Source organism: Solanum lycopersicum, chromosome 9 (assembly GCF_036512215.1).
Source record: "Solanum lycopersicum chromosome 9, SLM_r2.1".
Taxonomy (NCBI): Eukaryota; Viridiplantae; Streptophyta; class Magnoliopsida; order Solanales; family Solanaceae; genus Solanum; species Solanum lycopersicum.
In genome coordinates this window covers 65,914,021-65,924,723 of record NC_090808.1, presented here as the reverse complement: position 1 = coordinate 65,924,723, position 10,703 = coordinate 65,914,021, and the positions used below count along the sequence as shown (strand labels likewise).

The 10,703-nt window shown below is 34.8% G+C and overlaps 1 protein-coding gene across 1 annotated transcript; it reads right to left on the bottom strand.

Annotated features, from left to right (window-relative positions):
- Positions 1 to 1,710: 1,710 nt before the first annotated feature.
- On the bottom strand, positions 1,711 to 10,316 carry LOC101254942 (uncharacterized). The gene is made up of 11 exons (XM_004247629.5): positions 9,595 to 10,316; positions 7,313 to 7,577; positions 6,908 to 7,067; positions 6,060 to 6,759; positions 5,516 to 5,945; positions 5,241 to 5,422; positions 4,840 to 4,999; positions 4,078 to 4,305; positions 3,586 to 3,936; positions 2,533 to 2,634; positions 1,711 to 2,304 (listed from the first exon to the last, which is right to left on the bottom strand). The coding sequence occupies exons 1-11, from the start codon at positions 10,107 to 10,109 to the stop codon at positions 2,041 to 2,043; spliced, it is 3,357 nt and encodes a 1,118-aa protein (XP_004247677.2). The 5' UTR covers positions 10,110 to 10,316; the 3' UTR covers positions 1,711 to 2,040.
- Between the last annotated feature and the right edge of the window lie 387 nt (positions 10,317 to 10,703).

Genomic DNA, 10,703 nt, shown 5'->3' with positions numbered 1-10,703 from the left:
TTGTAAATATTTTGTTTGTTGTTCAGCAAAAATGGTCCATAAACTTATTTTCTTACAAAATCTTTTTTAAAATAATGGCGCACGATTCAAAATTTGATATTTATTTGTTTTTTATTTGAATATTAGGTTTTGCTTTTGTAATTAAGGGCAATAAAATTAGCTAATGAAAACATGATTATGTGTAAATTTGTTTAAGTTTGATATTAAATGTTATTTCTCATTAATTAAAGGACTTTTAGAGTTTTTCTAGCGAGAGGGGCAACACTTCATTTTAAGGTGCTTATCGGCTGTGTTTCGAATTTCGATTGCTAAATTATTTATAAGATATTAATAATCAATTTATTGATTACTAATTATTAATGATTCAATTATTATTTTAACAGTTAGTTAAAATCTAAATTAAAAGCAAGTCACACTAAGAAAGTTATATTAAATTAGTTAGTGGAACCTAAAAGCTAAATAACACCAACATTTCTCAATCAAAAACACCTTAATGCTCATATTAGACTATATAGTAGTTGATTTTTTTTCATTTTATAAAAACACAATATCATGCACTTGGAAGATTATAAGCCTTTATTATATACTCATAATAATGTATTGTCACATTAGCTTTCGTTAAGGGATTAGTTAACATACCAGACCCCCAATTATTATTGAGTTATCGGTTAATATGTTAAGAAAAAAAAATATAAAGAACCTAGATTGTTACCAAATCTTCAGACGAATATCTATACCAATAAATAAACACTATTTTTTCGATTTGATTTTGAACGGTCTAGTTATATCAACGCTTATTGGAACAAAACAATTTGACTAAATACTCCTCTTCAGTTTTATTTTTTATTTTATTTTTCTGTCATGCATTTCCTTTTCTCCAACAGTTAAAAAATTAAGAAAAGTATTTTCAACTATTTTTTATATAATATATATATTTTTCTTTTGGCAAAGCCTAGAAGAAAGGGTTATTATTACGTCCATGCATGCTCAAAAAAAAAGGTGATTATCTTTTACTTTGGAGGCTTTTTGCTTCTATGTGACTTATAATAGTACATATGATGTTCAACTTTTTTTGATTATTTTGTTTAGAACATACATTTTTTCACTATTATATGGTACAAGAATAAAATAAAAAAATGCAACTAAGTTTTTAGCGAAGCAAACAATTACTTAACAAATGTGGAAAAGAAAAAGTAAAGATAAAAAAGAATAAGCATGAGGCAACTACTATAACTTTTTAAAGGCAAATGATGGAATGGAAATGACAAATGGGCTTCAACATCACAAAATCATTGGTGGAATTTCCTACCAAAATACTAATGACTTGATTGGGATCTAAACTTAGATCGTTGGTTAGAATTATGAAGGTATATTTGTAATATAAAGTTATTAATTATATAAATATTAGTTGTGCGAAATTGCAATTCAAATTCAAATTTTATATATGAATAACTTACTTGCTAACTACGATATCGAAAATATACAACTCTAATTCTCAAATAGACAATATTCAGTTATGTTAGCTCGGACTCTCCAAAGATGTTATACTCGCACATCTGACATTTATGAAAAGGCCAAGCAACATGGATATCCAGAAGAATAATAAACAGAATTATAAGACTTATAATCCCATTTGCTACAAGGAGTAGAAGTAAAGGTCTTAAAAGAACAAGAAAAGAGTTGACAACTAACAAGATTAAAATCCAGAAATTCCCATAGTAAAATCAGTCTTAGAGGCTCAGAATACATTTCATAATTAATCAGTTGGAATTTGTGAAGATGGGTACAAATGTATACAACTACAAGCTAGGAAAGGACTAAAGAAAATGATGCACAACACACACACACACACAACAAGACCATCATAAATGTCCCATGGACACGACTACGTCCTTATGGCTTTTCCATTTCAAATAAGGCTAAGAACATGTTACATTGCTCAATGAGGGGACACCAGACCCAAATATTGGGTCTGTAACTCCTGCTGAATAATCTAATGCTAATCTACAACATCCTAAGGCTACCAAAATTTGAGGAAGATCATGAATCTTCTTGACTTTGTTGTGAAGAGAGGGAATCAGCACAGGAAAGTAAGAGGTTGTAGAGGTTCTCTGCTGTGGGACGGTCGTTTGGATCCTTCTCAGTACACCAACGATAAATAGAAACAAGAAATCTCAGGATACGAGATTCAGATTGTTTCTTGTCAAGGTCTGAGCTAGAACAAGACTTTGCTAGATCCTCTAGCTCTGTTTTGGACGTAGCCATTGCCTCTAGTTCTTCGGTTAATTGTGGCCGTTTACCCGCCTGCATGTGTTTAACATGAATTACATTGTTTTCTACCATTTAAAGCAATTCAAACAAAAACTTCTTTTATAAAAAAAATGTGCATGCGACAAGGGTACTTCTGCAGGCAGTTGTCATGATCGAAAGCAATACAAGGCCTTTGGAATTTCTGAAGTCCTCATCACACAATGGTAATTCAAGTACACTAGGTACTCATCATGGTATTAATCGAAGGTTAGAAAGAAATACCTGAAGAGAATGGTGGATATCTAACTCGGATGACTCTGAGTAAGGAAGTTGCAGTGTTAACAATTCCAGAAGGACGCACCCAAACGACCAAATATCAGCACCCTACATCCAAAGAAAGACGAGTAAAAACCTAGTTCGGAAAACCTTCGAATACATTAAGCTAGAATTGCAGTTTAGACATGACAAAAACTCACTTTATCTTTCTAGTCACCAACTCAAAGCAATTAAACTTATTTGTTCATCTCCAAAAGGAAATATATAATACAGGAAATTAGCACCTATAAATACTTTTTTGTTGTTCAATAACCCATTCTAGCCAATTTACCCATCTATTGAATTTGGGTTAAGGGTGAAATAATCTACCCTGCCCCTCCTGATATTTTTTGGCAATAGTGGACTTATTTTAGGTCCTATTAGCTTTCATCTACCAATTGAAAAGGGAAACCTGCAAAGTCAAAGCAAGGAAAACCTTTTTACCTTGAAGCAACTCATCTATAACCCAGAGTTGAAGACCTTTTCAACTTCAAAGAAGTAAGAGATAGTACCCCCAAAACCCCTTTTGCCACAGGATACATCCTCTGAGATTAGCCATCATACAAAAATACTCTCAAAAAAAAATTCCTTATCTACGAAGTAGATTCAAGCATCAAAAATGAGGAAATTTAAACAAACAAATTACCAAGAAAGTAAGGTGAAAATTTGAATTTGTCAATGAGTACATATTATTGTTCTTCAATCTGTAGCAGTGCCGCAATAGAACAGACAAATTATGCTTTCTTTTCTAGCTTAAAACATTTGAAGTCAATAACGACAAGATAAAGCTGAATTCTAATAGAGGAATGAGTGATATATCAGTTTTTAGTAGAAAATGTGTGTCTTTTGAAGGTGGTAAGTTCTTCACCGTGTTGAATTGATTTTACCCCAGGGTGACAAATTTGCAAATCAGAAAGAACCGCATTGTTTTAGCAGATCATCGCCGGTGGCATTTAACTGGTATTTGTTAGTAGAGAATTAGATGGTTAGGATTCTAACTTCAAAGAATTGGTGACTTACCAACCCATAGATATTGCGCTTATTCATCGCCTGAAAGACCTCAGGAGCCATCCAACGAGGTGTACCAACACAAACATCTGGTGGAGGAATTCCAACATGGGCAATGCAGCAAGTATGTAAGTATGAACGAAGGGGTATTGCCATATCAAAGTCGCATAGCTTTACTGTAGGGGTACCATCAGCTCTCTTCTTATCCAGATCTATGAGGATGTTTTCACTTTTTATATCACGATGTATGATATGCCTAGAATGCAGCTCGGTCAATGCACTTGCTACATCGCGGGCAATAAATACCGACAGCTCAATTGGAAGATGCTTCTCACCAGCATTAGATAGCTTATCTACATGTTTCTGCCAGTTAAGGACAAGAAAGTAAAATGAGCTGAATACAAAAGGCAATCAGGTGTTATTTATACCCTTCCCACCACAAAAGGGAAGGGAAATAAAGGAGAGGAAAGTCAGGTACGAGAAGGGTTCTAGGAAAACATATACCTTTAGTGAACCCCCCTTAATATGCTCCATCAAAATGGCAGACTGCAATGTACGACTTTCTGAACTGCCATCTGATGAAGCAACCCATCTTGAAGATATTTGATGACCATAATATTTGACGATGCATGAACTGTTTAAGACACCCAACACCCTAACTTCTCCAATACAGTTAAACTCAAAATTCTTAATCTCATCCGCCGTGGACTTGGACATCTCTAGAGTTCGCACCTGCAGTGGCAAAAATGTTCATTCAATCTAATCTCAATCCTGAACTAGTGAGTATCAGTCATATGGCTCTTTTATATTCATTCCGCTCAAATCAGGTTAATTGAGCAGAATAAATTTTTACAAAAAATCAACTATGCATTGTCAATAAAGATGTTAGCCGAGAAAAATTCCCACAGCTAGTGGTACGTGTCACCAATCAAGTTTTATCAGTAGATAATGAAGAATTTGCAAAATGAAAAGCATAAGCCTGCAATATAATGGATTCCAGCTGAATAACAGAATAGTCAATACATGCTAGAGTTCAGTCACTCTAAGAATAGAACATATTTAAATCAAGTCATTGAAGTTTGGAACAAGAACTTAAGTATATTTGCATAATAATAACTGGAGAAGTTAAAAACAATCAGACATGCTAGAGTTCAGTCACTCTAAGAATAGAACATATTTAAATCAAGTCATTGAAGTTTGGAACAAGAACTTAAGTATATTTGCATAATAATAACTGGAGAAGTTAAAAACAATCAGGAACCACACCTTTGCTAGAGTCTCAAGGGATCCCAATTTACACTGGACGAGGGTTGAGGAGGGAGCTTTATGAATTTTATCAGCACCGGTTAGAGAAGGAAAAGAACTAACTTGACCAGGACTAGCATCTGGCACAACAGGAACATTTATCCGATTCAGTGGAATATACCTGAAAGAAACAAGAAGCTCAGTGATCTGGCCATGTTCATTCCGAAATAACTCAGGTAAACTAGAGATTTTTAGTAACTAAGAAACTACTCAAGAAGCTGGCCAGTTCATCCCAAAATAACCAATAATCACACTGGCTAAATTGAAAATATAATATCGTCATACACGTGTATTGATATAAATGGTTGTAGTACCAGATATTAGTCATGAAGAAAGTAACACAGAATTGGAAAATAGCTGACCTGCAAAAGTATTCTGGATCTGTCTCTTCTCTGATATCAAGGGGATGACACGCATCAACTATCATTCGAACCCATGATTCACCCCTCTTTACCACGATCACATTCCACGCATGCGGTGAAAAATCCAAATAACCCCTAACAAGCTCACAAGATATTCGAGGTTCTATTCGGTCACACAGGTACTGCAGAAGACAAATGAGATTTATCAGTTCATAATAATAAACTCAATTCAGAACCACCATATCTAATTAGAAACATGTCTGATGACAAAATACCTTCATAAGCAAGGCCCTATGCCTACACACACCAAACTGCAAACTCCCAATAGGAACAACAACAGAATTTTGCCTTGATTTTATTGAGTGAAGTGCTTTCTCACAAAGATTAAGGAAAAGTATATCGTCTAAGATGCTAGGACTCTCTTTTGTGACCATGCTGGTAGTGTCGTCATTTCCAGTAGGGCATGTGCAGACAAAAGGCTTGCTATAGTTCGACCCAGATACATTTTTCCTTGCCTTCTGTACAATACTACTTTTGTCACTTCCACCAAAATGATCCGACACTAAAAGTGCAAGCAGTGATGCAATTTGCAAGTTGTCTACAGCAACATGTTCTCTATCTTTAAAAAGACCATCTATCTGATTAAAATGAAAGATTAAAGCTTGAGCACGTAGAGCAATGGCATCCAGCATTTCATCTCTTTGCCTGAACAGATTAAATAAGCAATCAAAATGAGTAGAGAGGCAAAGCATTCCCTGAAGTTGGTAGTTGAGGTCAATAACTATTAGTCCATTAATGGCATGCAAACATGGAAGTTACCTATCAACTAAAATAACTTCCCGTGAATCAAGATGCAATTTCTGCTCATAACTCCTCAGCGACATAAATGGACGATCTCGCCCAGCATCATAAAAGCCATCTGGTAAATAATCATCAATACCACAGAAAGACATCATGCTGTATTTGCAGGATAACTCTGAATGATCTGTTGGTCTGCGGGTTTTGCATGGTTTTGGATTATCAATGACCCCATCCAGGTGCCTTTTCGATTTTGGAGGACTATTGGACACCTCAGAAGACGAACTTCCCTCAACCACATCAGCAGCATCAGAAACAGAACCTACTGAAGCATCACATGTTTTACAATTCCGAATATCTATGCATGTTTCAATGGAGTCAGAAGCAACACATGAAGATCTTCTTATATAATTGTCCTCCTTTAATCTGATATGTTCATCAATACCACTAGCTAAAGAGCCTTTGCACTCAGCTTCTTCAGTAATCAGTTCTTTATCATGTGTATCGTCATCAACTATGCTTGATGAGGCCTCCACCAGAGAATCATTAATTAGCTTAGAAGGTTTGCAGGCAACACATTTCCTGCTGTTGTTTAATCGTTCTTGACGAGCCCTCTGTTGCATATAATACTGCCTCTTCCATTTCTTGGATTTTCGAGGCCGAAAACATCGATGACTAGGTGACGTGCCACATAAATGACCCGACAATTTGATAGAAACTCCTACACAATTGAAAGTTCACTCATCAGACTTCTCAAAGGTACCACCCTTCCTAACAACACTACTTAGAAAGGCAACAAACAAGATCCAAAGGAACCAGAATGTGCAGATAAATATAAGGAGGGAGACCAGAGATTCCAAGAAACTCACCATTTTGGGTATTCTCAGAAGTTTCCTGTTCATAACTTTCAAGCACGTCCATTTCTGAAGACGAACTGGTGGTGTCATCCTTGGACAAATCTATGAAATTCCCCTCCAAATTGCAGCATACCCATGAAGGAATCGAACAACACCTAAGAAGCTTATTGTGCTACAGCAAATTTCAATGAAGATATATGGGTCAGGATAAGGTAATTACAATATATCAAGTTACTTGACTAGACAATTGAGACAAATACATTTCGGGGTTTTTTCCAGTGGGATGCAAGAATTTCATCCACATTAAGAGTAGATGCCTCTCATGTTATAAACATTTATCGGTGAAATAAAAGAAACTAGAGAAGAAGCCTAAAAGCAATAAGACTGGAAAGAGACTGTAATTTCAGTAACACATACCTGAAGATTAAGACTCTGCAGATTATACATTGAAAGGAGATCAAGATTCTCCAAGGATATTAATCTATTGTTAGAAAAGTCCAAACTCTCTAATCTTTGCAGAGAAGACAACCCCGGAGGTACTTCAATCAGTTTATTATTAGCAACCTTCAGTGACAGTAAGGTGTTAAGATGAGTTATCTCAACAGGTAAATTCTTTATCTTATTGAATGAAAGATCAAGGCACTCCAATTTAGTGAGGCAGGCTATTTCAGGAGGTAAATATCTGCAAGAACAGCATGGAACAATGGCATTATGATGGAGTACAAAGATGAAAAAGATAAAATGGTTATAGATATGAACTGAATCTACAAGTTTATGGTTCACAACTTTCAACCTCTAGCTACCAAAAGTAAAGCACTGCTTGCCAAAAGAGTAGCAGAATGAAGTTTTAGCCTTTCAGATATCAAAACAATATAATGTGATGTACAGATATCTTTAGATATCAAACCTAAAATCTAGCAAAATGTATCAAGTGTCAAACAACTTAAACATGACTTTTATCTGAAGAGTCAATATTCTGGCGTAACTGCACCCAATAAAAGGAACACTATAAAGTACAAATCCTAACACCTATTTCCAATTTGAATCCTCCTTCTAACTGCAAAAACGACTAATTTCAAGTGGTACCAACATTAAGTGATAATATAGAACTGATACACATGCTAAGCAAAAGTTCACATAATCTGCTATTATCTATAGTACATACTACTGTGATGGAAAGATGTGACAGCAACAGAGCTCGCAATTCTGAAGTGTGAAGTGTGTGGACACCTTTTGCACCTCAAACCCCTCGAGGCAGTGTATTCTATATTCCATACTCCAAGCGAACAAAGTCACTTTTCATATACTTCCCTTTTCTTTTTTTCCTACAGGAGACCTGTGAGATTTAAGACATCTATAACATTAAAATTATGTGACGTACTCGTGCATAGGCTTTTCATAACACCAGCTAATCAAAAGTAGAATGATGTCTTCAGGGACCAAAAGATAATTCTCAAACAAAATGTGGACCTTCAGAGGGAATTATTGCCAGGAGACTACAGCAACCAATATGCAGCAAATTGATTAACCAGGCAGATTTTTAATGTCTCACAATCTTTGTAACTCATTGTAGTTGCAAGGAACAACAAGACGGAGATAGAGGGAAAAGTCTTCTGGTGGCTGCATAATGCCAACCTCAAAATAATAAATTTATCCATTATAAAAGGCAAACCATATAACCTCTTCAGCTGTCAAATTACATTAGGTAAAATAATAAGATGATTTTGATCTACTAAGATGCACTATAGGATAAGAATTCCCAAAAACAGGAAAAGAAATTCAATTAAAGGAAACACAAATAAATAGTTAAAAACAAAACTCTTTATGACCCTTCACCAAGGGCTAATTATGCTATGTACTATTGACTAATCCTAATATCGTGTCATATCCTGGATAAACCTAGTATGGTCCTAGAGTAGAAACTGATACCCTTTGAAGAGTGCTAAAGTCTCACGATAAACAACTTACAAAATTTTGTGCATATCTTTTAGTCCTAATTAACAAACTTCAATCTCATGAAGCATCTAAGCAGAACAAACGAGTCTTTATTTTCTTTTATGCTCCAGCTGTGTTACCACATCCAAAAATTCTTTGAGAAAATCTGTTTTTTTTAAAAAAAAAAAAAACTTTTACTAATCATGTAAAAAATTGTTTTGCTTGGTTATGTTAACTACAAAACAAGTTAGAACTAACAGGAAAATTTTATACCCGAGAACTGAAAATATTACCTCAGAAAAGAGACCGCAAAAAACATCCTGGTAGGATGCTCTACCTAGTTTCCCTTGTATTAATGGAAGTTTGAGCGACCATGTACCCTGCTTAATACTATTTAATTTGTGGCTTATAGTTGCAGCAGCTAGCACTTGAAAAAACTCTAGTTTAGCAATAAACTTGTTCTATTAAATTCAAATTACTTTTAAGGAATGCAGCAAAAGCAAAAAGTGCAGATGCAACCTAATCTTCCAATAATACCAAAAGCATATTGAGCTGCAACCTGCACATGTATTTAGTGCAACAATATAGACAAGTTCACAGAGAAACATCATCGAATTGGTTAAATATTTATACATTGACAAAGTCATAAATTTTATGTTATCAAGTTAACTGACAGCCAACTACAGGTATTTTGTCTATATTAAACATGAGTTTAGTGTAAATTAACTTAGATAGTATAATTGCAAGAAGAAACAGATCCTAACCTGATAGAGAAATGACAGACAGAGAGCTTAGTCAGGCGCTTAAGACCAGCAATATCTCTTAAAAGTGGGAAAGCTGAAGGTCTAGAGGGAACTTTACATAGCTCCAATTCTTTCAAATTCTTCAACTTCTGCAAATCCAGTCCACTCATCCCAGGAAATGATACCTTCACTTGCAAACTCTCTAGTTCAACCAAATTCCTTAACTCTCCAGTTGGAAACAAATTAACCTCATTCCCAAAAAATTTAAGTATCTTAACCTTCCCAAGTGCACCAATTGCCTTAGGAATCAAATTAAATACATTCTTATACATATACAAACCCTCAACCCCACCTTCTACACCTTCCAACAATGGAAAATCCAAACTTTTCCCCGAAATATCACAACTTGAATCAAACCCAGAAACCATCTTGCTCGAATCTTCCTCTAAACCCGTCAATTCATCACCTCCGTCGGAATTTTCAGATACATTCTTGGGTTTGGCACTTTCAGAGCTTTCTGAATCGTTTTCACCCATACGAACAGCTTGAATAAGAAATCAAAAGGATCAATAACGAGAACCCCACTTTTATATAGAAGAAATTCGAGAAGAATCGTGAAGAAGAGGAGGAAAAGAACGCCTCCCGTCGGTGGAGAAGAGAAACCCTAAATTCTTGAAGAAGAAAAGGGACTAAAGAAGTGTAAATTATTAAAGTGGGCTTTGACTGTAAATTCAAAAATCATGCGCCCTATTTTGACGCTATGATGTTTTTAAAATTGACTATTTAGACCCCTAAATTTAAGGGTAATACAAATTGATACTCTGATTTTATTATTTTATCCCTAGTAGGTGAGGTGAGCACTAGCTTCGAAGTTTTGAAGACAAGTTTCAAATATTAAAAAGTTGCAAATATTTCACAGCATTTATTTTTATTTGTTCATTGTAATTTAACACATCTAAAAATAATGTACCTTATATATTTGAAAAAAGTGTACTATTTTGTAAAAATAGAAAGACAAGTCTTAATATTTTTTTAGAAAAATTATAATACTTAATAATAAGAATGGTATAGATATAAAATTAAAAATTATTTCTCAACTTTTTGAAATATATCTAGGTATAGGACAACGG